This window comes from Pinus tabuliformis, chromosome 2_2 (genome assembly GCF_031772625.1).
Source record: "Pinus tabuliformis cultivar Carrire ecotype Pingquan chromosome 2_2, CPIR1, whole genome shotgun sequence".
Taxonomy (NCBI): domain Eukaryota; kingdom Viridiplantae; phylum Streptophyta; class Pinopsida; order Pinales; family Pinaceae; genus Pinus; species Pinus tabuliformis.
Genome location: NC_142300.1, coordinates 1,107,411,666 through 1,107,439,106, shown reverse-complemented (window position 1 = coordinate 1,107,439,106; position 27,441 = coordinate 1,107,411,666). Strand labels below are relative to the sequence as shown.

Here is a 27,441-nt window from a genome sequence, read left to right as displayed (position 1 = left end):
GAGCATATACTTAATAAATGTCCATTTGCGAGAACAGACTGGGAGGAGAAGGTCAAGCCAAACTTTAAAGGGAAAGGAATGAAGCTAGCAATGGGAAGCCATAAGCCAGTCGCTCATGCCAAAGGAGAACCTCAATAGAGAGATGTCATTAGCAAGTGAAGAGTGGTTCATGAAACCCACACAATATGAAATTGAGAAGCTTAGGGTAGGGCCTATGTAATGTTGGGCACGTGGGAGAACCATTGGAAAAATGACTTCCCTCAATGGCAACAAAGTCGCCCAAGATCGTATAACGTACATGAAGAAGAGACTGTGAACGACATGGAGAGGTGTGCACCATGCATATATGCATCCATGGACAACAGATAAGTGGATCATCAGGCCTCAATAATCTAAATGGAAGGTAAGATCAATGACCAATCCATTTCTATTTTGTTAAACCCAGGACAAACTACGTAAGCCCATAAGTGGTCGAGAAGAGTTCCTTACTCAGGACAATTCATAAGGAGTCTTGGCTAGTCCAATTGGCTATTGAGACCAAGAAGAAAGTGGATTATTCCATCCAATTCATGCCTAATCATGCTAAATGGCATGCCCATTGTAATTAATTTAAATTTGTTTCCCATGGGAGTATATTATTTGGTAATTATAATATCAGCTAGTAGAACTTAATATGGAATGTTTTGTGTAGCATTGTCTTGTTATTCTTAATATGAAAAAGTAAAGTATTTGTGTATTCTTAAAATGGAATGTGTGTCACTTTTGTGGTGAGGAGAGGAATGTGTATAAAAATAAATTACATACATAAATCAAACTGAAAAATAAAGTGTTACTTTCCCTTTAAGTTAAGCTATGTGATCAATCAAACAAGGAAAATATTTTAGATTGTTTTGCGTATGATAAAAGGTCCTATGAAGACCTATTCGTCCTTTCCACTCTATAAGTAACTGGGCCTTGCGGAGATATCTTTTGTGACGGGTACTGGGGCTACGTCCCGAAAGAATTGGTGACGCTTCCAGCAGCCAAAAAATGACGGGTACTGGGGCTACGTCCCGAAAGAACTTGTGACGCTTCCAGCAGCCAAAGAATGACGAGTACTGGGGCTACGTCCCGAAAGAACTAGTGACGCTTCCAGCAACGAAAAGAATCAACCAAGGTATTGAATGAGGCTTTAGTGCTTCCCACACCTCCACCTATAGGGAAAGATGCCCTAAAATTTGGCCAATAGGATACCTTCGTCTCATGGAGGCAGTCGAGTCTTTAGCTTCTTGGTAATCAGTTATCAGTACCGAGCACTATACAGGTTGGGTAGCCCCATATAGGACTGCACGCACTGAGCCTAAGCCGAACCCCCTCTGAATCGGGTCTCTGTGCTGCCTGGGTTGTCTTTTCCATGGACTGATTGAAGGATTTGAAGCACCCTAAAAGACAACTTCTATGTTTCAAAATGTAACATGACCATGGCGGCTTATTGGATGCCTACCCCCAACAGTCCTAACCTAAACTATAAATTATTTTGTGGCCCATGTGGGGAAATTTAGTTTGTTCAAGTTATGATTTCTTTTACGTGTCTTCCTTCACTTATGGTGTGAAAAATTAAGCTTAAATAATCTAAGTACAAAGGGATTTTACACTTGATTCCCTTTGTTCAAAGTTTAGAGTAGCTTAGTGTGTGTAGTGAAATGTGTGTGTAAGTGACATAGTGAACATACAAAGTTTGTAGTCATGTGGATATTCGATGATCCTTTTCAAATTCGTCTACTTACACTAAATTATGTTTGTTCCTTACCTGCCAATAAAATAATGTGTGGTTGATGGGCCACTTACTTCCTTCCTATTACACTATGTGAGCCTAAAAAGGGAGATGAAAAACTTAGTGCTTTCAGAAAGATTTCAGATGCAAGCCCAGGATCGTCTAAAAGACGCAAGGGAAGCAGGGGCTACTCCCTTTCTTTAATAACACCAGTTCCTAGTCCCAATGCTAATGAAGTAAAGATACTTTGGTTAGTAAAATATATGAGTGAATTATGGGCCACTTACTCCTTTGCTAATTAAACTATTTGACTTCGGTAAAAGAGCAAAACAAATTGAAAAAATGTGTGGATTATGGCCACTTACTTTTCCCGTTATTAAGCTATGTGTGAAATGTAAAAATTTTAAAGTAAATGCTAAGTAATTTCCCTACTAATACTGATTATTAAAACAATCTGAACTATATGGAAAAAAATTGCAGAGGTGAAGGCAATTCACTAAAGGTTGCCAGTCACCCACGAAATAAAAATTACAATGATTGTTTTTGTTCTTTGTAAACTGTGGCGTTAGGCTCTGCACAAGCGAGCGAACTGTGTGTCAATCTGCAAGAAAATGATAAGTGTTAAGCCAAATTATAGATATTAAGAGTGAGAATGATTATAAGCAATATGCATTATCAATGTTCTAAATTTAAACTTATATGATTAAAGAACAACGTATTTTATAAATGATACTATACTAGAAATAATTTGACTAAAATTCACAATCTCATTAAAACAAATTTGTATTGAAGAACTAAAGGCAAAATTTATACCTTTACCATAAATTCAGTTAAATTAAATGACATCTTAAGCAATAACACAAGGCCATGTGCAAGAAAATTAAAGTAGAGTATGAAGAAGTATCAGAGTACTTTGTAAAATAAATGTAGAGATAAAAAACTATACTAATTATATGTTATTAGTCAATCTGAACTGCATTATCTAATATTTTTTCTCAAAACTTTGGAAATGAGTGGATATTTATGGTAGGAATGTAGCTTGAATATGATATAGATTTAATACATTAAATTTTTTATGATACATTCCATTAAATAAATTCAATAATCTAAAATTATAATTATCTCAATTTCACACAGTGAATTAAAAAATCTTAAAAAACAAAAAATCTGATAAAAAAAAATAAAAAAAAAATTGCATCAAAAAAATTATGATGCATTCCATTAAATAAACTCAACAAATTAAAATTATAATTATCTCAGTTTCACACACTGAATAAAAAAATCTTAAAAAAACTATATAAAAATAACAGCATTAAACTACATTTCATGTTAAAATTTATAATGAATTATATAAATATCATTAAACTCATCATAAAATTTAGGTAAAGAATTAAAAAATTAAAAAAAGAAACAACTCGTAAAATTTAATAATTTTAATAATTACCTTTTTAATTTTGGACAATCTTTTACACTATTTAATGAAGGAGGAATTGCACACTATGAATCCTTAGTATCCTATCCATGTTGGAGAGGGAAAAAAAAAAAAAATCCCAAATTTCTACCACTGTTCTATTGATTGGTCCTACTGATGGGGATGAACAAAAATGAGTCTAATCCTATATCCAATATAATTCTATGTATAGTACTCAAAACTGTCAATGTAAAAAGTGTATGTATGAATTTGGGGTAATACATTGAAAAACTGAAGGCACTATTCTTTCTCTTGTACACTTCACTTGATTTGTCTGTAGATCTTCCAGTGTACCATCCACCATAGTTGTAACTTTTAGTGCCAATAGTAACCCAAAAATGTCTTTGCACCATCCACACTAGGGAAATAAGGTGGTTCAAAATATATATGACGTAGGGCATCACAAGCACCTAGATATGATGGACCCTTCATTTCAGTGCTACCCATGGTTGTTACTACCAGCTGCTGATATGAGAAGAAAAACCTTTTCACCGCGGCTTCTATTGCCTGGAAGGCCAACAGAACATGTATTGTTGCAACATGGTAAGCACCTGAAGTGTTATGTGAGCACAGTCCACGTGAATGAAACAAATGCATAAGTGCCTCCTGGAGCCTTGGTCCACCCTTTGGATCAGCCTCAACACCGATGACTTTGGGCACCAGATGCCTTAGTTCCTTGCATGCATTTGTAAGGTCTCTAAGGGGGGCAGACCGAAGGCAATATGCGCCTGCAAGCGTACTAGTGCTGCTAATTGCCAACTGGTGTTTAAGGCAAAGGAAATCATCTGGGTCCATCACTAGAAGCAAATTCACAATTTCTGTGAGCATGTTCCACATCCTTTCAACCATCCAACAGTCTGTGGATGCTCCTACGAAATCCCCAGAGTCTATTCTTTCATATACTCTCTGCAACAATTCTTGGCCTACAAATACCCATGCCTCAAAGATCTGGAGGACATTGCAAAGTTTGGCATCTTCTAGATTATGGAACTGTTTATGTTGTTTTAAAGAGTGCAAATATCTTGGCTTGCAGATTCTATCATATTCAAGAAGAGGCTTACCTGACATATTTGGTTCCCCCAGACCTAAAGTGAAGGGAGTCCTCTGCATATGGCCTTCAATGGCAAGCCATATTCTAGAAACCATAGCTTCAGCGCTTTTCCATGTACCCAAACGAGGAAGTAAGCTCTCTTCACTTGTTCTGCTAACCACAGGTAAAGCACCAGGTCTCTGCCATACCTCATGGAAAACTTTCCATGAGAGAACACCACTACTTACTGACAACTGAAGAGTGGGAACCTGCTTGTCATTTTCACAAATCATTGAAATCAACTCAATCTGGGAACTAATTAAGGATTCAAGCCTTCTCTTCCATTCCTCTTTGTCAATGTAAGTCCTTGTGTCACAAAGCACAAACGAAACAAACTGAAAAGTAATCTCCAATGACTGTAAGGCAGCCTTTACCAACCCCTCTCTAGACCAACCAGGCCATTCCTTGAATTTCCACATGGCACTGATCTCGGGGAGATGCACATACTGCTCGTAACCCGCACACTCCATGGGGGAGGGCTCTATGGATTCTTCAACAAAGGAAAAATAGGATGCCATTTTTTTACAGGACATATTTTTTCCCTGCAAACATAATGAGGAGAGTAAAGACACTAATGCTCTCCATATACCATAATCTAAAAAGAACAACATAATAATAGAATAAACACTAAAATACATTTTAAACACTAAAATTTTGAAAACTGGAATAGAATAAAATGTTCTTAAATCCTTGATATATTTAAAAAGCCATAATATATCAAAAAGCTATATATAATACGTTACTGGACAAAAAACATATCTATTTGTTGCAACTCAACTTTTTATGTAGATGATAAAAACTCAACACATAAATAATGAAAAGAGTTAAATAATGTCAACACATAAATATATATTTTTCCAGTTAACAAAGTGAATAGATATAAGCTAAATATACAGTGGTTGGTCTGTTGGCACTTAAATTCTGAGCACATTACTGTTGCACGTCCGGCAAGGACAAACTCTGTAAGTGCTTTCATCAACTGATTTTAGTCTGAATATCTAAAGTGTTAATATTTAATGTAAATATGTAAACTCATTAAAATCATCTCGACAGAAAGGTTTCCGGTTTCAATCCTGGACATAGAAACAACGATATTTTCTCTGGGTTTAAGCTGAGAGTTGAATAGATTATGATGTAACATCGGCTGCAATGCCTCTGCGAAGAAAGAACAACACTCATTCTCAGTATGCTCATAAAGCATAAAATACCCATTGTTTAATAAAAAGGCATTCCCCCAATATCGAAAATATGTTCCATTAACTGTATCCTTTCTCACTTTGTCTTCGTGACATCTAATGAAGCAAATAATGATACCCTTTATGAAAAAGTTATCAATGTGAGAGAGGATTAGTTTCACCGGGAGAGGATAAAGTTGTCAAAAATTGATTTATTAGTTAGTTTACTGATTCAATAAATAGTATATTAATAGATTCAGTAATTCAAATATATTTTATGTTACATATTTATTAATTAGTTTAGTAAAATATTATGTTAATTCAGCTATATTTCATATGTTTTCAAAATATTCTTAAATCACTTTATGGAATCCGCTATATTTCAGCTATATTTAAGAATATTTCAGCTATATTTTTTCTTAGTTTTGCACTTATAATTTACCCTACTTAATTATGCACTTTGAACTTATTGTTGACCTTCTAGGTCTTTCCTCAGTTTTCTCGATAGTCTCAGCTACCATTTTTTCGTAGTTTTGCACTTGTATTTATCCTCCTTTGATTTTGAGCTATGAACTCACAGTTGACCTTCTAGGTCTTTCCTTAATTCAGAGATTTTTACCCAAATCCAAACCACTTTTAATCATTTAAACAATTTCTCATTAAACAACGCAATACAAATAAATCAAACTATTTTTAACTTTCACCATTTTTATTTATCTAAAACTAAAATGCATCGATTTTTTTTTTTTTTTTTAGGGTATGACTGTTAACACTGACAAAACAAAAGTTATGATTATCAAATCCAAGAAGGACACTTGCGCTAATTTTATGTATGACAATAATAACTTGGAGGAAGTGTATTCTTACAAGTACCTAGGAATTGATATCCATCACAAGCTCAACTGGAACCATAGCATTGAGAAAAGGATCAATGGGGGTTGGAAAGCTTATTTTGGTCTTGAAAATAATTGTAAAACTGCAAACCTCGTAATGTGGGATAAAAAGAAGTTCCTCTTTGAAACTTTAGTCATTCCTGTTATCTTATATGGTTGTGAAGTTTGGGGCTGCAACATCTCCAGAGAATCATGGAGAAAGATTGAGCAAATCCAGAAGCGTTTTATAATTTATAACCTGAAAATTAAAAGTAATACACCCTATCCTATTCTCCTTATAGAAGCAGGTATTTCTCCTATTGAGAGCCTAGCTATGCTCAGGTTTCTGGTGTACAAGCACAAGCTCAATAACATAGACAATCATAGACTTCCTAAGCTGGCTTTAAATTCTAGCCAAAACCACCTAAGGCTTAACCGAGGATGGCATAAGGACACAAAGGCCTGGTTAAAATATTGGGAGATCAATGAGAATGATGCTTTGCAAAACATAAATAACATTAAAGATATTGTTACTTCTAAGTTCAAAGAAAAATTGTGGTGTGAGAAAGATTTAGCGTCTAAAAGAAAATTAAGTTATTATAAGAGGGTCATCAACCCCACCCTTGAAGATCAAAAGTATCTCTCTATTTTAACTAGCTCAAAGAAGAAAATTAATATAGCAAAGATTAGAACGAATTCTCATGAGCTCCATAGTGAAACTGGCCGCTGGGCAGTTCCTAAAACGCCATGGATAGAAAGGATCTGCCATATTTGTGAGAATAGGAGCATCGAGGATGAAAACCACTTCCTCTTAGAGTGCCCTGCATACAACCACATTAGATCTCAATTTCACAACCTTTGTTACAATTCTGACCTTCCTAGCCTTTTACAATGCCAAAATTATAGTGAACTCGGGAGGCTTCTCTCCAAGCTTTTTGAGCATAGGAATAAAATCTTAAATCAAAATAAATAATTTGTCTTTTTAGGTCCGATAGATCATTATTTGGTCTCAGCGGACGTTAACCATCATCATCATCATCATAATCATCACCTTTTCTTAGTTTACACTAACCCGTAAACTAACCTCGACTTAGTTGTGGTGCGCATATCCTCAAAGAACTTGAAAATTTTAATGCTATCGAATCGCACAGATGTATTCTTTTAATGCAACGAGGTCCTTATTGTATAGTCTATTTGGGTCTAGACTTATTTATGAGTCTATCGAGTTATTAATTCTGAGTATAATGCTAAGCAGATAGAAATGCTTTTTTTTTGGGGTGTGTTTTGTTCTTAGGTAAAGGTAAAATACTTTTGAGGGGTTAAATCTATTTTAAAATAAGGTTTGAAAGCATTTTAATAATATATTCAATATTAGTTTATCATGCCACTTGTGAGAATTGAATCTAATTAGGAAAGATAACAATCATTCCTCATGACCACCTAAAATATACCCAATTAATTTACTATGTATTTTTATTGAAAATTCATGAAAGATGCTAAACTTGCTCTGTTTTTGTGTATATTTGAATTCTTTCTGCACGCATCTGTTATCTCTTGATTTGTGATGTTCTTTTATAAACCAGCTAGGTCCATGAAATAGTTGTCATTAGGCACACTTAATCTCATTTTAGAGTAAGACTAGTAAACTAGGGCGTTCATAAAGGTTTGTTTTTGTATCTAGCTGTCAGCACTAGGGTATGGATCAACAAAATCCAGGAGAAAAGAAGAAGGCTTGCTAATTCATGAAGTATTTTTTTTTGTTTTTGGGATTGGTGAAGGAAAAATTGGTAAATTACAGCATTCATAAATTTTTATCCATCCAATTGGCAGCACTAGTGTATGGATCAACAAAATCCAGGAGTTAAACTCGAAGGCTTGCTAATTTGTTCATGAATGAATTTTCACTATTTTGACACTGGTGATGATTGTGGGGTCTACTTTACTCGTCTTCTCCCCGGTCTCCAAAAGATCCATAAAGGGCGCTCTAGCCTAACGCAGCGCCAGCGAGCCATTCGGCGCATAACCGACATGTGCTTGGCTCAAACCGCGAAGAAGGGTTCTGCGTGGAGTCGAGCTCTGAACCATCACCGTTTGGGCACAGAAAAGATGATGGCGAAGCTGAAGATGAAGAAATCCTCCCTCCGCCGAAGCCGTAGCGTAACGCTGGCAAGGAGAAAAAGATTGGCCAATATTGATATAAAGACAGATAGCCATGACGATGGCTCCATTGAAAGGAAACTTGGGACTCTGCAGAGGCTCGTTCCCGGTGGCAGAAGCATGGGTTTTGATACCCTTCTTCAGGAGATCGCAGACTACACATTGAATCTTGAAGTGCAAGTTCACGCCATGGAGGCCCTCGGAGAATTTTACACGAGTTCTACTAGTGTATGGATGAAGCCACCACGCAACAGAAGCAGGGATCAGCTTCCCCTTCTGTAATAGTAGTTATGTTATTGAAAATTATATAGAGATCACAGAAGATATTTTCCATATTGAAAGTTTAAAGCAAATCCAACTGGTTTTTGTCAAAAGATATAACATGACTTATAGATGGATCAAGCACGGCAGACAAAGACCTATATGAATCAGACCGAGGACGAACTTGATCCAAATTGCATTTGTAAGTTTCAATGGTGACCGACGGAAAACAAATTTACACATCTTGCCACCTGTCCTGTAAGTTGAGTGTATGTTGCAGTCTCAAACCATGTTATGTCTTGAAAATTTTACAGAGAACGCATAAGATATTATTCATATCCTAAATCAAACTTGTTTACCTGGCTTTCAGATAGATTTAAAAAGATATTACTTGACTTCTATTTGGAGGGAAATAGATGTTAAAATTCACCAAGAATTCGCAGGCTTCAAGGGCACTAACCTTGCCAACCGCAAATCTCGATAACCAATGGCCAGCTCCTCCAGGTATTGAACGTCTCCTCTGTTCTGTTCACCGAATGGTTTTGCAGATAATGTTCTGTTCGCCGCGGAGTAGGAATGGTTTTGCAGATGAGCTGGCCGGGACTTTGAAGGCCGGAGGAGGTTGGTCCCGTTCGTGCGTGAGGTAAATGAGCTCTCCCGTCGGGCATTAATATGATCTGAGTGGAGGCCACGCGCTCCCGTCCGGCATCAATATGTCATCAATACGATCGGAGGGGAGGCTGCGGGTGGCGGCGGGCAGGGTCGCCGGGGGTTTCGATGGGCAGCCGGAGAGGGATGCCGGAGACAGATGATGTATGGACGGATGATGCATGGTGGATGGTGGTCGCCGTGCTCTGTGAGGCTGTCAAAGGGGTACCTCCATAACATTAACTTTGCTATGGAGGTGGAAATAGGAATTGTCGAATGGGAAACTCCTATTTCCACCACTATAGCCTCATTAATGCGCGGCTACATGCGCCGAAGATAGAAGTTTATAACAAGCGCTGTAGGTAACACGCCGTTTTTTTTATTATCTAATCATCACTGACTATCTCCGGCGCATGTAACTGCGCATTAATGATGCTATAGTGGTCGAAATAGGAGTTTCCTAATCGCAGGGCCTAGACTACGGCGTCGCTATATCATGATCCTTGTTTGAGGGTATATTTATTACCTTCTCCGAAATCGATTCTTGATGTGCTCATTGTGGGCCAACGGCCATTTAAGTAGAGATAGCGCCCACTAAAATCTTTAACAGAAGAATTTCTTTAAGAAATAATTAAGTTCATGTTCGATCTTCAAAGTCATGGAGGTAAAAAGCGAAGGATTCAGCACGCTGCGTTTCTGTTTAGTTGGCAGCTATCGTTGAGGTGGCCTCTGGGCAGTCGCCACAACTGCATGTGGTTGACAGATGCCGCTTATGAATCATTTCAATCATTGACTCGCTAAAAAATATGAAATGAAAGATGCCCAACCGCCTTTCCTTTCGTCCAACATAGATATAGATTGTGACACCGTTGAATCCTGTAAAAAAATCTCGTTTCATATTTGCTTGGGTGAGACCTACTAAATCTGTAATAGTGAAGCTTTTGCAGTTCCACGTGAAAGCAACGACATCCGTAATGACATTGTTTACCCAAATAGAATCTTATCTCTTTTAGGGTCATGTAATGACCCCAGATTTATGTAAAATTGAGAGTTACTGTGGTAAAAGACTAATACAGTTGTTGTTATGTTTTAAACAAAACTGTGGCAAACTAATTCTGAGTTAATAATTAAATTTAAATATTTTTCTTGGAATTGCTGGCAGCCTCTTAGAGGTGAAATTTAAAGAAAATGATCAGTTGTGATAACTGATGGAACTACCCTCTAAAGCAGGAAAAGTCCTGGCTGAGGGGTTTCTGTGCTGTAGAGACAGACAGAAGAGAGAAGAAAAATCTTTCCAAGAAGAGGAAAAAGAAAAAAAAGAAAAGAAATGAATGGGTTAAGTCTGATGAGGATCAGATAACCTGGCACAGAAGTGCACAAAACCTGTTGAGGGCTGAAGGCCTGCAGGATGGCTCGGGGGGAGAACTCCATCTGAGTGATGGGTCTCAAGGCTGGGTGGGCGAGCAGAACTAAAGTTCAGGTGACTTATTTGTTTGAGAACCAATTCCAGTTCGGGTGAACCAGGTACGGTCTCAAAACTGTAAAACCACTGAATAGTAATGATATATGCATTTATTACTAAGATAATCATTAGGGAATATACATTATAATTTCCCTAGAGGCTGTAGCTTTAGGTGATTATGCAGAAGCGGTTCCTCTCTTTATGATAGAATGTCATTAGCGAACGTGAGTCGCTGCAGAATACCCAATGCATTAGGGTAATATAACCAGAGAGAAATTATCAAGAATTGATGACAGGGACAGAGACGAAATACCCTCACGGGTTGAAATATGAACTCTGTTAACAGTCATTATAATACCAAACCCTTGCAGGGAACCGAAACTTGTCAAAGGTGAACCTCTGAAACAGGTGTAGCGGTAACGTCGAGGAATGAATTGAAATTATCGACATAAAGAACAGTGAGACCCTACCAAAACTAAGCATGAGAATGTCGTGACGGAACCTGTAAATGTTTAAATAATCATGGGTAGCAATAAACTGTATGGTAGAAGTAAGGATACACCATTATTCCTCGACTGTGGTCAGAGGTGAGACATGAGCGCATAGCAGAGGGTAGCTAGCTCTAACTTCAATACAGAAAGAAAATAACATGTATCTCTTGTAAGTCCCGTAAATGTAAATCTATTAAGGGCTTACGGTTATATTACCGTCCATGCATTTATATAAACCTGTGATAAATATGCAAGTAATAAATTTACCCTGTGCATGAGATTATAACCAAAAGAACACAGTTATGCGGATAACTATTTGTATAACTGCGAAAGAACCCATAAACCATATGCAGAACTATGCATGCAACCGAATGGTACAAAACCCAGAATAATTGGAAAAGCTATGCGTGCATTTCTAGAGAACGAAAGAACAGTAAACGAGCAGTGCCGGAGTGCATGCATTGTAACCGATACAAATTAAGTTGCACAGAGTAAAGTTATAAATACTGATAGCACAAGAACAGTGGGGGTTCGCCGCCCTTTGAAACATGTAATCATAGCTGAAATGAACAAATCCTATGATCAAACATGATATTAAATAAAAACGAGAATAGAGCAATGTTCGTTAACCAAATAATAATAATGCTATTAGACTGTATAAGTCTAATACTCTGTTTATACATCACCGAGGGATAACTTGGCCATCTCCTCGGCCGCAAAGGCAAAATCCGAATAACATAGAGAGAAAACCCTGAACTATAAAGAACGAAAAGTCATGGCAAGTATAGGCTTCAGTAAGCCGGTTACAGGGTTTGAGCGCGGAGGCTCAACCCTCAACTAAAGTCGAAACTATATAAATGTCTCTGTAAATCTAGCAAATATAAACATTGGAGCTGAACGAAAGTCTTCGAAAACAACCAGATATCCATAGTGCCCTGTTAAATAACCTAAGGGCAGGAGAATGCAACCAGGAGGGTTCTCGACAGAGAGTACCTCAGCAGATAATACAAGAAGGCCCGCGTGGAAGCAGAGGCCTGCACATCCAAACACCTTGTCTTAATATCTAAAGACTTCTGCGGGTATATGACAGACAGTGATATAAAACTTTGCTTACCTGGAATCCGGAGGGATGAACCATCGTGGGAAACCAGCTTCGTTCCATGGAAAAGCATGCGCACGCTGGCTGAAGCAAAGCAATGAAAAACTAAACGTTACTGTAACAAATTGATAAATTCTGTAACTCAAAGGAGCATTATGAACCTTGAAACCATCGCCACTAAACTGAAAACCTATACCTGTAGAGATCAGTGGGCGGGATTGAACATCTGTTGGACATTCGCTGAGCAAAGCGGTGTTACTGGTAGAGGAAACCCCTGACTGGTATGCAGAGCCGGAGCCGAATACAAATGAACAGGTAAATGAACCCGGAAGCATAGGAAGGGGCATAAATATCCTCATAAACCCTTGACCAAATATCGTCCGTTGGATTGCGGGTTTAGATCTGGGCCGTAGAGTTAAGGCGGGAATAGGGATCGTCAAAACCGAGATCCCTGCACCCAAGGTGTCACATGGCTGGAGAAGCCTGAGACTGCCACCTAACCCTCTCCGGACTGGTGTCTTTAAGTTGATAGTGCAGCGATGGTTGTAAGTACTGTGGTCGGACCATCATAGGCCACGCCACATTAACACAAATGTACAGCAAGTGACTGTTGATATAAACCGTGAAAAGAACCAACTATATATGCCTACAACCATATAACACCGCAAGTTTACCTGTACACATGGCACACGAATGTGGAAAAACATATGTATGTAGTCGACCCTGTATGCATATAGTGTTTAAACATTGAAACATGAATAAGACAGTTGACTGTTCTTTGATGCATATATATAAGGTTGAATGCTTATGTTTTACAAATACAAATACAGCTGTAAGTACCGAAACCATATGTGCTATATGCCAAGTAATTATAATATGTGCCATATGGGTCGAATGCAGAATAGTTATAATGTGTGCCATAAAGTGTTAAATGTCCAGGTGAATATGAACTCGACGTGCTTAATGAGGATATGGGTTTGACCTATGATAAAAAAATTTTTTTTTATGTATTTAGTAACAGAGGTGTGACAAATTGGTATCAGAGCCCAGTTTCAACACTGTGGCCTCAAGTAAAGCATATACAGTATGCAGAAGGGTACACCAAGTAAACTGATGCAAACTAACAAACGTACTTAACCGTGTTCTGTTTATTGGAATGAAATACAGAATTGCAACAGCTGGTAGTTAACCAGAGTGGGGACAAAATGCAAGGACCCGGCAGTAACCCTCAAGAGAATGCAGGACTATGGGTGCAATTGGACGCAGAGTCACGGAGTACTAACCTTGCAATCCTGGAAACTGTCCGGGAATTGAAAAATGAAATGGCACGGTTGCGGGAGGACAATGCACGTCTAACAGTTGAACAGAAAAAGATTCTGAAGAGCCTGTCAGACAGGCAAAACCCACCCCTATCCAACCCCAGTGCAGAACAGCAAAGGGTAACAGAAGAACAAGATTATCAAATGGAACTTGAAAATTCCGAAGATAAGGAGGATCACTCTGATAATGCACCTCAACAGCAAACATCAAAACGTCAGAAAGTGGAATTGCAGGGAGAATTTCGAAAGATTAAACCTCCACATTTTGATGGTGAGCAGGAGGAAGCTGTTGAAGCCTGGTTGATCAATATGAACAAGTATTTTCAGTTGTATGAGTACGACCACAATATGAAAGCAAGATTGGAAATCTTCCAGCTACAAGGCAAGGCAACCTTGTGGTGGGAGGAAATTAAGATTGTCAAGGGGGCCAGCGAACGAACTATCACATGGGAAAAGTTCCAGAAGTATTTTAAGGAGAGGTACCTGACAGAGCGCTTCTATGATGAAAAGGCAAGAGAATTTCACGATTTAAGACTGGGACAGCAGACCATGGACGAGTTCATTAATCGTTTTACCTCGCTGCTACGTTATGTACCTTACATCAAGGAAGAGAAAGCCAAGGTTCAGAGGTTTGTGAGCAGCTTACCTTCATATATAAGGGAAAGGATTGAATTCGATAATCCTAGAACCATGGATGAAGCCATCCGTAAGGCGAGAATCTGTTACCAGCAGAGTAAATAGAAGGGGGACACTTCCAGCAAGAGATGGAATGAGAAAAGAAGTGGTCGGGTGGTTGGAAGCAGCAAAGGAGGTCGCAGCAGTGGGAATACGAGTGCTGGTAAAGGACTAAGTAGCAGACCTGTTGCAAGGAACGCGCCCCGGTCCAGACCAATGAGCGAATCTAAGGCAAATGAGCAGTCTGTTAGACCAGATGGTGAGGGGATGACCAGACCACCAGTACAATGCTGGGGTTATGGAGGACCCCACTATGTTAAAAACTGCCCACAGAGGAAAGGAACAGACCAGATATCTCAGATACATGAGGCATCAACGGTTGGGGACGTGGCACGTAGTGTACCCAGAATCAATGCAGCGCTGGAGGACCGTCAAGCGGAGTACCAGCCGTCTATGATTGAGTTCGAAGGTAAAATCTCAAACCTATCCATAGCTGTTCTTATAGACCCAGGGGCTACCTTAAGTTATATTAGTCCAAAAATAGTAGAACAGTGTAAACTGCAAGCTGAAAAATTCAAGAATCCGTGGCTGGTCCAACTATCTACAGGAGCCAAGAGACGAGTCTTGGCCAAGGTAAATAATTGTGCCTTAGCCTTAGCAGGGCAACCAATAGTGGCAGATTTGAATGTATTACCGTTGGGATCCTATGATATTTTTATTGGGATGGACTGGCTGGAGAAACACTGGTCCTTGGTGAACTGCAAGACCAAGACCATATATTATAAGGATGACCTGGGAGATCAGCAGGAATTGCAAGGAATCAGACACCCCGTGCAGATCCGACCCATTACAGCTACCCAGTTAGCTAAGTGCATCAAGAAGAAATGTCAAATCTACGCTATCCAGGTGGGATACGCAAATCAAAAAGACAAAACTGCCATGCTGGGTAACATTCCGATAGTGCAGGAGTTTGCAGATGTTTTTCCCGAGGAAGTGCCGGGATTACCACCAAAACGGGATGTGGATTTCACTATTGAGCTAATCCCAGGGGCAGCACCTGTATCACGGGCACCCTATCGTATGAGTGTGCCAGAACTAACAGAATTAAAGATGCAGCTACAAGAACTGTTAGATAAAAATTACATCCGTCCCAGCGTGTCGCCCTGGGGAGCCCCAGTGCTGTTCGTCAAAAAGAAAGATGGAACCTTTTCGATGTGCATTGATTATCGCCAGCTAAATAAGCTTACAATCAAAAACAAATATCCTTTGCCTAGAATTGACGAGCTCTTTGATCAGGTGAAGGGAGCAACGGTATTTTCAAAAATTGATCTGCGATCTGGTTACCATCAGATCAGAATAAAAGAGGAAGATATCGCTAAGACCGCCTTCAGAACGCAGTATGGGCATTATGAGTTCGTGGTGCTACCTTTTGGGCTGACAAATGCACCTGCCACTTTCATGTGTTTGATGAACAGTGTGTTTCATCGGTTTTTAGACAAATTTGTGCTGATATTCATAGATGACATTCTGATTTACAACAAATCAAGGAAGGAATATGAGGAACACCTTAGATTGGTGTTGCAAACTTTGCGGGAACATCAATTATATGCAAAGTTCAGTAAATGCGATTTTTTCAAGGAGGAGATACAATATTTGGGCCACGTGATCACTAAAGAAGGCATCGCAGTGGACCCTGAAAAGATTAGAACTATAATGGAGTGGCCTATACCAAAGGACGTGGTAGATATTAGGTCCTTTATGGGGTTAGCGGGGTATTATAGAAGATTTGTCGAAGGTTTTTCGAGGGTAGCATACCCTATCACCTTTTTGCAAAAGAAAGGAAAAATATTTAAGTGGACCTCAGAATGCCAGAAGAGCTTTGAACAGCTCAAGCACTTACTCACTACTGCACCTATATTAAGTATAGCTGATCCTAACAAGGATTACGTGGTCTGCACGGACGCAAGTAAAGAAGGTGTGCGAGGAGTGCTGATGCAGGAAGGAAGAGTCATTGCTTGAGTCCAGAAAGCTGAAAGAGCATGAGCATAAATACTCTGCTTACGACATGGAGCTGGCTGCTGTCATTCATGCCCTGAAAATGTGGCGACATTACCTTTTGGGCAGAAAATTTCTGTTATTAACAGACCACCACAGCCTAACGAATTATTTCAGTCAACCCACCTTAAATACGAGACAAGCTCGCTGGGCTGACTTCTTAAGTGGATTCGACTTTGAAATTAAGCATCTAAAGGGTAAGGAGAACCGAGTAGCGGATGCATTAAGTCGGAAGGTGCAATGCGTGTGCAGAATTTCAGTTAGTAAGTGGCAAAGTACCTTATTGGAAAAGATAAAAATAGCGGCTGAACAAGATGTTGTTTATCAGCACATCAAACAGCAATTACAGCAGCAATCTGATAAGGAATTACAACAAGGGTACAAACTAGATGATGCTGATATGTTGTGCTTTAATAATAAGCTGTATGTGCCCAATGAAGACAACATTAAGAAGCTGATTTTGGATGAATTTCATACCAGCCATTATACGGGACATCCGGGCTACCAGAAAATGGTTACCGCACTCCGCAAAGAATACTACTGGCCAAAAATGAAGAAGGAGATAGCTGAGTATCTAGCACGCTGTCTAGAATGTCAGCAAATTAAGGCGGAACACATGCACCCAGCAGGGCTGTTACAACCTCTACCCATTCCGGAATGGAAGTGGGAGACTATCTCCATGGATTTTATAACGGGACTGCCCAAAGCCAAGAAGAATAATGATTCCATTATGGTGGTAGTGGATAAGCTAAGTAAGGCAGCACACTTCATACCTGTGCAATCGACATATAAGGCTGTGCAAATTGCCCATATTTTCATGCAACATGTGTTCAAATTGCATGGACTGCCGAAGGTGATTATCTCCGATCGGGATGTCAAATTTACATCAACCTTTTGGAGGACATTATTTGCTGAGCTAGGAACACAACTGAACTTTAGTACAGCTTATCATCCTCAAACAGATGGCCAAACGGAACGAGTAAATCAAGTTGTGGAGGACATGCTGAGAGCATGCGTTATGATGAAGCCAACCCAATGGGAAGACTATCTCCACTTGGTCGAATTCGCATATAACAATGGATACCATTCCTCAACTCAGATGAGTCCGTTTGAGGTTATGTATGGGCGGAAGTGCCGCACACCCGCAAGTTGGGGTGGACCGGAGGACAGATTGCGAATTGGTCCTAATATGTTATAGGAAATGGAGAATACAGTGAAAAAGGTGTGTACCAACCTAAAAGCCGCTCAGGACAGGCAGAAAAGTTTCGCTGATCGAAAGAGAAGATTTAAGGAATTCCAGATTGGGGATCATGTATTTGTGAGGATCCAACCAAGAAGGAGTACCTTGCAGTGGAGCGGATGTGCCAAACTAGCACCTCGCTACTTTGGACCTTTCCAGATCTTGGCCAAAGTGGGGCCGGTAGCTTATCAGCTTGCCCTACCAAGCCATATTAAGATTCACAATGTGTTTCACGTATCCGTATTAAAGCAATACGTTTACGATCCTAAACATGTGATTCAATGGCAGAATGTTCGGGTAAGAAGTAATCTGGTCATTATAGATAAGCGTTGTATCTAAACTGAGAAATAACTAAAATCTATTGCTGTTTGCAGGTCGAGCCGGAAGGCGAGGTTCTGGTCGAACCACTGACCATTCTCGACCGGAGAGAAGTGCAGCTGCGGAAACGAGTTATTTCCCAAGCTAAAGTGCAGTGGCAGCACTATGGACCAGAAGAGGCCACTTGGGAGGATGAAGAACTCCTTAGGGAAGCTTACCCAAACTTGTTTAAAGGAGATAGACATCGGGACGATGTCCAATCTCAGGAGGGGGAGATGTAATGACCCCAGATTTATGTAAAATTGAGAGTTACTGTGGTAAAAGACTAATACAGTTGTTGTTATGTTTTAAACAAAACTGTGGCAAACTAATTCTGAGTTAATAATTAAATTTAAATATTTTTCTTGGAATTGCTGGCAGCCTCTTAGAGGTTAAATTTAAAGAAAATGATCAGTTGTGATAACTGATGGAACTACCCTCTAAAGCAGGAAAAGTCCTGGCTGAGGGGTTTTTGTGCTGTAGAGACAGACAGAAGAGAGAAGAAAAATCTTTCCAAGAAGAGGAAAAAGAAAAAAAAGAAAAGAAATGAATGGGTTAAGTCTGATGAGGATCAGATAACCTGGCACAGAAGTGCACAAAACCTGTTGAGGGCTGAAGGCCTGCAGGATGGCTCGGGGGGAGAACTCCATCTGAGTGATGGGTCTCAAGGCTGGGTGGACGAGCAGAACTAAAGTTCAGGTGACTTATTTGTTTGAGAACCAATTCCAGTTCGGGTGAACCAGGTACGGTCTCAAAACTGTAAAACCACTGAACAGTAATGATATATGCATTTATTACTAAGATAATCATTAGGGAATATACATTATAATTTCCCTAGAGGCTGTAGCTTTAGGTGATTATGCAGAAGCGGTTCCTCTCTTTATGATAGAATGTCATTAGCGAACGTGAGTCGCTGCAGAATACCCAATGCATTAGGGTAATATAACCAGAGAGAAATTATCAAGAATTGATATCAGGGACAGAGACGAAATACCCTCACGGGTTGAAATATGAACTCTGTTAACAGTCATTATAATACCAAACCCTTGCAGGGAACCGAAACTTGTCAAAGGTGAACCTCTGAAACAGGTGTAGCGGTACCGTCGAGGAATGAATTGAAATTATCGACATAAAGAACCGTGAGACCCTACCGAAACTAAGCACGAGAATGTCGTGACGGAACCTGTAAATGTTTAAATAATCATGGGTAGCAATAAACTGTATGGTAGAAGTAAGGATACGCCATTATTCCTCGACTGTGGTCAGAGGTGAGACATGAGCGCATAGCAGAGGGTAGCTAGCTCTAACTTCAATACAGAAAGAAAATAACATGTATCTCTTGTAAGTCCCGTAAATGTAAATCTATTAAGGGCTTACGGTTATATTACAGTCCATGCATTTATATAAACCTGTGATAAATATGCAAGTAATATATTTACCCTGTGCATGAGATTATAACCAAAAGAACACAGTTATGTGGATAACTATTTGTATAACTGCGAAAGAACCCATAAACCATATGCAGAACTATGCATGCAACCGAATGGTACAAAACCCAGAATAATTGGAAAAGCTATGCGTGCATTTCTAGAGAACGAAAGAACAGTAAACGTGATCCAGGTGGATATTGGTGGCCACCTTCCAGGTCCACCTGGACCCCCACCATTGTCTTTCTCAGCATTTTCAGTTTCCTTAATTGTAGCACAGTTTACTATTTTTAGCAGTTTTTCGGGTCCTGAACTTCCAGAGCCGTTTTGAGGCCCTAAACGACGTTTTTTTGGAATTCTGGGGCGACCGAGCCCTATGTCGCCTCCCAAAGTGGTAGTACTCGGATAGATCTTTCTAACGAGCTATCGTACGCGTCAAACGGAGATCGTATGCCAAAGTTACGACCCCGGGAAATTGATGTACCAATTTACCCAAACGGGGCCCACAATTTGGCGTTTCATCTTCTAGGGTTAGGTTTCGGTATGTGAAGGGTTTTCCATTGTTTCTCAACAATAAATAGGCCTTCGAGCCTCATTGTAATACAGTTCAGAACAGTTCAGAGGCATGTAGCCATCACATCTCTTCTCAGAGATAAGCTACCATCGCCCTAGCTAGTTTATTGCCATTTCTGTTTGTAAGCATATGTCAGTATTTTCCATTAATGAAATGAAGTATTATTTCCGCTGCATCTTTGTGTATATGGTTATCTCTGTAATTTGTTGCGTTCCTGTTTAAATCTGGATCAAAACGAGCAGTGCCGGATTGCATGCATTGTAACCGATACAAATTAAGTTGCACAGAGTAAAGTTATAAATACTGATAGCACAAGAACAGTGGGGGTTCGCCGCCCTTTGAAACATGTAATCATAGCTGAAATGAACAAATCCTATGATCAAACATGATATTAAATAAAAACGAGAATAGAGCAATGTTCGTGAACCAAATAATAATAATGCTATTAGACTGTATAAGTCTAATACTCTGTTTATACATCACCGAGGGATAACTTGGCCATCTCCTCGGCCGCAAAGGCAAAATCCGAATAACATAGAGAGAAAACCCTGAACTATAAAGAACGAAAAGTCATGGCAAGTATAGGCTTCAGTAAGCCGGTTGCACGGTTTGAGCGCGGAGGCTCAACCCTCAACTAAAGTCGAAACTATATAAATGTCTCTGTAAATCTAGCAAATATAAACATTGGAGCTGAACGAAAGTCTTCGAAAACAACCAGATATCCATAGTGCCCTGTTAAATAACCTAAGGGCAGGAGAATGCAACCAGGAGGGTTCTCGACAGAGAGTACCTCAGCAGATAATACAAGAAGGCCCGCATGGAAGCAGAGGCCTGCACATCCAAACACCTTGTCTTAATATCTAAAGACTTCTGCGGGTATATGACAGACAGTGATATAAAACTTTGCTTACCTGGAATCCGGAGGGATGAACCATCGTGGAAAACCAACTTCGTTCCATGGAAAAGCATGCGCACGTTGGCTGAAGCAAAGCAATGAAAAACTAAACGTTACTGTAACAAATTGATAAATTCTGTAACTCAAAGGAGCATTATGAACCTTGAAACCATCGCCACTAAACTGAAAACCTATACCTGTAGAGATCAGTGGGCGGGATTGAACATCTGTTGGACATTCGCTGAGCAAAGCGGTGTTACTGGTAGAGGAAACCCCTGACTGGTATGCAGAGCCGGAGCCGAATACAAATGAACAGGTAAATGAACCCGGAAGCATAGGAAGGGGCATAAATATCCTCATAAACCCTTGACCAAATATCGTCCGTTGGATTGCGAGTTTAGATCTGGGCCGTAGAGTTAAGGCGGGAATAGGGATCGTCAAAACCGAGATCCCCGCACCCAAGGTGTCACATGGCTGGAGAAGCCTGAGACTGCCACCTAACCCTCTCCGGACTGGTGTCTTTAAGTTGATAGTGCAGCGGTGGTTGTAAGTACTGTGGTCGGACCATCACAGGCCACGCCACATTAACACAAATGTACAGCAAGTGACTGTTGATATAAACCGTGAAAAGAACCAACTATATATGCCTACAACCATATAACACCGCAAGTTTACCTGTACACATGGCACACGAATGTGGAAAAACATATGTATGTAGTCGACCCTGTATGCATATAGTGTTTAAACATTGAAACATGAATAAGACAGTTGACTGTTCTTTGATGCATATATATAAGGTTGAATGCTTATGTTTTACAAATACAAATATAGCTGTAAGTACCGAAACCATATGTGCTATATGCCAAGTAATTATAACATGTGCCATATGGGTCGAATGCAGAATAGTTATAATGTGTGCCATAAAGTGTTAAATGTCCAGGTGAATATGAACTCGACGTGCTTAATGAGGATATGGGTTTGACCTATGATAATTTTTTTTTTTTTTATGTATTTAGTAACAGAGGTGTGACAGGTCACCTGAGTTCTCATATTAAAGTCTCCTCATAGAAATATGTTTTTTAATCTTAATTCCGTTCTTAAATGTATTAAAAGCGCTTCCACCATCGTAGAGAACTGTGCCTAAAAGGGCTTATGGATGGACACCGAACCAAATTTTAACCGATGGTTTTGAATGCATCACTATTTACGAGGATTTTTTTATTAATGGTTTTGCTATTTAGGAGTAGTTATTATTAATGGTTTTGAATGACAGCATGTATCAGAATTAAGGAGGAAAATCTCTATGATGAATTGGACAGATTTTGATTCGTGTGACTTTATCTTCATAAATTCTGCCAATCCACTCGTCGAATAATGCGATAAAGGGAAAGCAAACCAGAAGGCCGGCCACAGTCTAGGCAAATCGTGCTCTTTTTCTAATAAGGTGTGAGTAAATTAGAGGTTCCAGGCATGAAGGCATTGACATGCAATATTTTTAATCGAATCAAAGGGAAGCGCAAGTATTCCACCATCGAGGCCGAAAAAATAATATTCCAGCAATATTTATCAATGTCAGAAGTCGAATTTAAACCGGAACTTTCCGAGAATGTTTCAGATATTGAACATCCGGAATATACAAAAGAAGTTTCAAATAATGTAAACCAGTCGGAATGTGCTGAAAATATTTCAGATATTGGACAACAGGAGTCGACAGATGATAAGAAATTTGAAGATATTGGACAACGCGAGACCGAAGATGTCAAGGACGTTGCAGATATTGGACAACAGAGGCCGGAAGTTGTTAAGAACGTTTCAGATATTGGACAACACAAGCTTGAAAATACCGAGGAATGTTCAGATATTGGACATGGGTTTCAAGGTGTTGAAAACGTTTCAAATATTGCAAACCCTGCTGAGGATGAGAGTGCATGGCCCTGTTCTTGGATAAACGTAGAGAATGCTTTAGGTTTCGCAGATTGTTTCGAGGATAGGACTTGGACAGACGTTGGCCCCGTGGCCGCGGGAGAAAATATTGTAATGATTTCTTCAGCAGTTGTTCACCTGGTGGACGGAGAGTGGAGTGTTGAAGTCGGTAGGGGCGAGTTTTCTATCGTTTGGAATAATCAGCGAAGCACAGAATTAGCCATGGTACCGAAAGTTGGAGAGTCTCTATGTTGGCCTATTTCCAATGCCGTACTTGTGTTTAAACCTGAAAAGTTGCGATATTTATTCTGCATTCTCACTCCTGCAGCAGATGTGGAGGCCTACGAGGATACCGATGATACTGTAATATTGTCAAAAGTTACTCCGGCAGAAGTACTTAATTATCTAGTTTCTTTTCCCGCACAAAACGATACCTCTAAATTGGATTTCTTGGACAAATTACTCGAGCAACAAGCCCAATTCAGCGATTCCTCTTTAGTAAACGCAGACTCTTCACGGCCCGCGGGGGAAGGCTACAATAGCGCTGTAGCTAAGGCAATAGCTGCGGGGACAGGGCAGTTTGTGAAGGGATTACTCTTTTGTAGCAGTGCCTATTCGTCTAACGTGCAAAAGGGTGGGAAGCTCATCATTGATCGCATGGAGAGTCACTGTGAGCTGAAGCATGTAATGAAGAGTGCAGAGATAAATCCAAAAGTAATGAGAAGCATTCAAAGGCAAGTTAACGTAATCCAAAGAGACATTATTCTCAGTGCTTCATTGAATTTCTTATGTGAGTAGGTTTTTTGTAATGTAGTAACCACTCTTTTCACCAATTGTCTTCCTAGTATTCATTTATTTTGTTTGGTTAATATGCATTAGAATGAAAAGGCTATCATTGGCGACGGAGAATATTAGTGAGAACGTGGTGAAGGGATTACATAACTTAGCAAGCGGTGTATTGAGAAATTCCATGAATCAGTCCAAGGCTGGCCAAAAGTTTTTCAGAACGCTACCTGGGGAAATGCTTCTGGTTTCATTGGACTCTTTCAGTGCGTGAATATCTCTTGTATTTTCTTTGTATGTTTTCTCTAGTTAAGATATTGTATGAATTGATTTCACTGTAAATTGCAGATAAAATTGTAGGCGCTGTGGAAGAGGCAGGGAAGGATGCCCTGATATCTACTTCGGCGGTGGCTACTGACATTGTTAAACACAGGTTCCCCGCAGTTGAGAGCAGAATTTTCAATCGTTGAATCATTTGAAAAGGAAAGAAAAATAAATCGAGATTTTCATACTCGTATTGATTGCAGGTTTGGCGAGAGCATAGCAGAGGTTACAAAGGACACCTTTGCAGTTGCTGGGCATAGCATTTCGACTGCAAGAAATATAGCCAGGATTCGGAATGTCATAAATCCTGCATCAACCAGTGTGAAGAGTCTTAGTAAGGCGCTACAGCAAGGCATTAAATGAAACGATATAATATGAGATCAATATGGGCCTCTGGTTCAGAGACTTTTGTTTTTTAAATAATTCGAGATACAAATCTAATGTCAATTTCGATTGATATCAGTACAAACTATATAGTTATATCCTTGTATATGATACAGAGGTTGATGGCCACACATGGTTAGAACTTTGTCCGGCCATGATAATTTTGACATCTTATGAATGAACCAGTTCAAACGGCGGTTACAACACTGTAAACTTATTTTGAGCCCCCATACGCTTTCTATGTTATTTTGGGCTGGCTTAGTGTAATTACCATACTATCATAATGGCTAGTGTAATTACAATTACAATATTACTGTAAATTTTTTGGATTTTTTTTTTTTTTTTTTGGGTTTATATTAGCCATTGCACTATATGTTGCAAAGGAAATTATGTAAGGAAGAAGTTTAGGAAAAAGAGAAACATAGAATATGTTAGTTGTTTTTTGTTTTTTCTTTTCTTAGCTCCGGAAATTTACTTTGCAAAATTGAGCTATATCATGGATTATAGTTACAAGGTGGGTTCATTGCTAAAATTACTCTCTCTAGAATTAAGAGAGTATTTTATTGAATGTTTCATCATTTCAGAAATACATTTTGTGGCAAGTTTTTTTCGTTTCTTAAATGATTGAATAACGAAATTATTGTTGAGTGTAGTATTATACCTACAACTTTTTTATTGGAAACACTGATTTACTAAAATATAGCCAAGTAGGTACACCAAGTGAACTTCTCATAAATAGAGAATTGCGACAATTTACTTGCGATATGAGGTTCTGGTTGGCCAAGCATTCATACTAGTGACTGCTGTGGTTGGCAGTTAAGCCGCCCTTGATCTCAATATTATGGGGAAGAGAGACGGATCCCGTAAGGTTATATATATATATATATTGGTGTGTGCACACAAGTATTATGTGTTGGATCAAACAAGTATTTATTCTGCCAAAATCGTCTTGGAATTGCTGCGAGCTTCATCCCTTGTTTGAAATATACCAGTTTGGTTGAAAGACCACAACAAGAATTGAACCTTGATGGATTGAACTGTGATGGTATTTGTTGCTAATGTTAGTGTCTGCATTGAGTATACATTATTTTTATGGCATATAATGGTTGAACACAGAGCAATATTGCGTTGTGTTTATTTTTGTTTCTTATAAAATACCTTTGAAATATTTAATGCATCGAGATCCACATCTCAAAAACACCTAATTTGACATTTTTCCTTTGTCATATTCTCCTTTTGATAATAACCATCTCCAACACGAAGAAGCCAATCGATCGAAAGAGTTAACCTTAAGCATCATAACTACTGATATTGATTAATGAATCCGTGTTTGTGAGAGGAGCGAGTGTAGATTGGGATTTAAATTCAACTACGCTCCAATTGTTTCTTATTTCTTCCTATAATTGATATGATAGCATGGGCGTTTTTCTCTCCTAACTCGCTGAGATTGTAGTTCCACAATATCTTCTTGTTTGGTTGTGGCTTTCTCTTATCCAAAGTAAACAGTAGAGATCGTTGGTGAGGCAAAATACCTTAGATATGCAAACCCATAATTTTCCTATAGCTTCAAATGTTGAACTATTTTTTGTAACTCTTTTGTGAAATCTAGTTGTTCTTCCACCTTCTTTCTATTAATATCTTCCTCTACCTCCATAAGGATTGTTTTTCTGTTATGATTTTCCAATGCACCTTCATCCTAAGCATTTGTTTCCTTGTGTGCCAAAACATGTAAGGGATGAAGACCACATTGTTTTAGACATTTGTTTAGCTATTGTGTCTTCCCTTGTTTTTGCTTCTTATGGACAGAAAGTATCTTATTGTAATCTGGATCATGTTTTGGAATCTACAACGCCAACAGTTCCTCTTCAGTATTTGCCTAAGGTACTTCTTGTGAAAACCTATTGTGGTTCTAGTTGTTGTTCTGTCATTGGCTCTTCATTAATTAATAGGAATAAATCTTGGTTTCAAAGGCATTCATGAAAGGATGGCGGGATTCTGAAGCTGAATCCATGCTCTTATTCAGTCTTGTGGTTATGAAAATGATCATATCGATCCACACTGATGCAAACGAAGCAAGGGCTTTACAAATTGATTGAGGAGATTTTCACTTCGTTGTAGGCTTTACCAATGATAGGAATCATGTTGTCATTTATGGAATTCTCCATCAGCCAATTTAGAAGAACAACATGTTTAGAAACATGACATTTCTCTTCATGATCTGAATAATCACAATTCCACCTTTGATTCGATGATGTGCACTAATGTTATTCCTTGACATGCGAATTGTAGAGATCTAATCTTTAGTTGGTACATTTTGTTGGCCTACTAATCCCATAACATCTAGTTTCTATATTTGGTGGCAAGTTTAAGTCATTCATAATCGCAATATAGTCTAAGTCATCCCTTGGTTGATAGGACAAGAAAGGATTCAATCTAGGACTGCTAGTTTCAAAATCGATAGTAGAGAAGAAATTGAATTTAGATTAAGTTCTTTGATTTCACTTGGATGAGATGTAGGTTTTAACCCATTACAGAAATTACCTACATACGAATTCTAAAACTCAGAAAATAAACAATGCAAGAGCATAACACATAAAACACATACACAGATTTTCTTCTGGATCCCAAAACCAGAACTACCAGCTTGATTTTTCATTATATTTCTTTTAATGTTACAATACATATTTATACACACCGAAGCATCCAATACCATGGACCGAAAACCATCGCGTCCAAAACCATGTGGGAAAACCATGCACAAAACTATAGGTAGGTTCGCCCAACTTAATATAGGGTTCAAAAAATATTTTCCCTGGAGCATTGCCCCATAACTCATAGAGGGGGGCTCCACCCCCTCCTTTAACCCCCCGGTAAACTACATGGGCTAGTCGTAGAAAGAATATAACACAGCCCAACATTCACCCACTTGTTTTTTTTCCACATGGGGCCACAAAAGAGCTTAGTCATTTATTCAGCCCTAAAATGCCATTGTTTCTTTACACCAAG

At 39.1% G+C, this 27,441-nt stretch overlaps 2 protein-coding genes and 1 pseudogene across 2 annotated transcripts; 1 reads left to right on the top strand and 2 right to left on the bottom strand.

The window, feature by feature from the left end:
• Positions 1-3,539: 3,539 nt before the first annotated feature.
• Positions 3,540-4,832, bottom strand: LOC149197268 (nematode resistance protein-like HSPRO2 pseudogene; annotated as a pseudogene).
• Positions 4,833-8,389: 3,557 nt separating this feature from the next.
• Positions 8,390-8,800, top strand: LOC149197267 (transcription factor bHLH149-like). The gene has a single exon (XM_089408625.1). The coding sequence runs from the start codon at positions 8,390-8,392 to the stop codon at positions 8,798-8,800; it is 411 nt and encodes a 136-aa protein (XP_089264751.1).
• A 3,416-nt stretch (positions 8,801-12,216) lies between these two features.
• Positions 12,217-12,826, bottom strand: LOC149197266 (uncharacterized). Its single transcript, XM_089408624.1, has 3 exons — positions 12,676-12,826; positions 12,495-12,563; positions 12,217-12,414 (listed from the first exon to the last, which is right to left on the bottom strand). Exons 1-3 carry the CDS (start codon positions 12,824-12,826, stop codon positions 12,230-12,232), a joined length of 405 nt encoding a protein of 134 aa, XP_089264750.1. The 3' UTR covers positions 12,217-12,229.
• Positions 12,827-27,441: the final 14,615 nt, after the last annotated feature.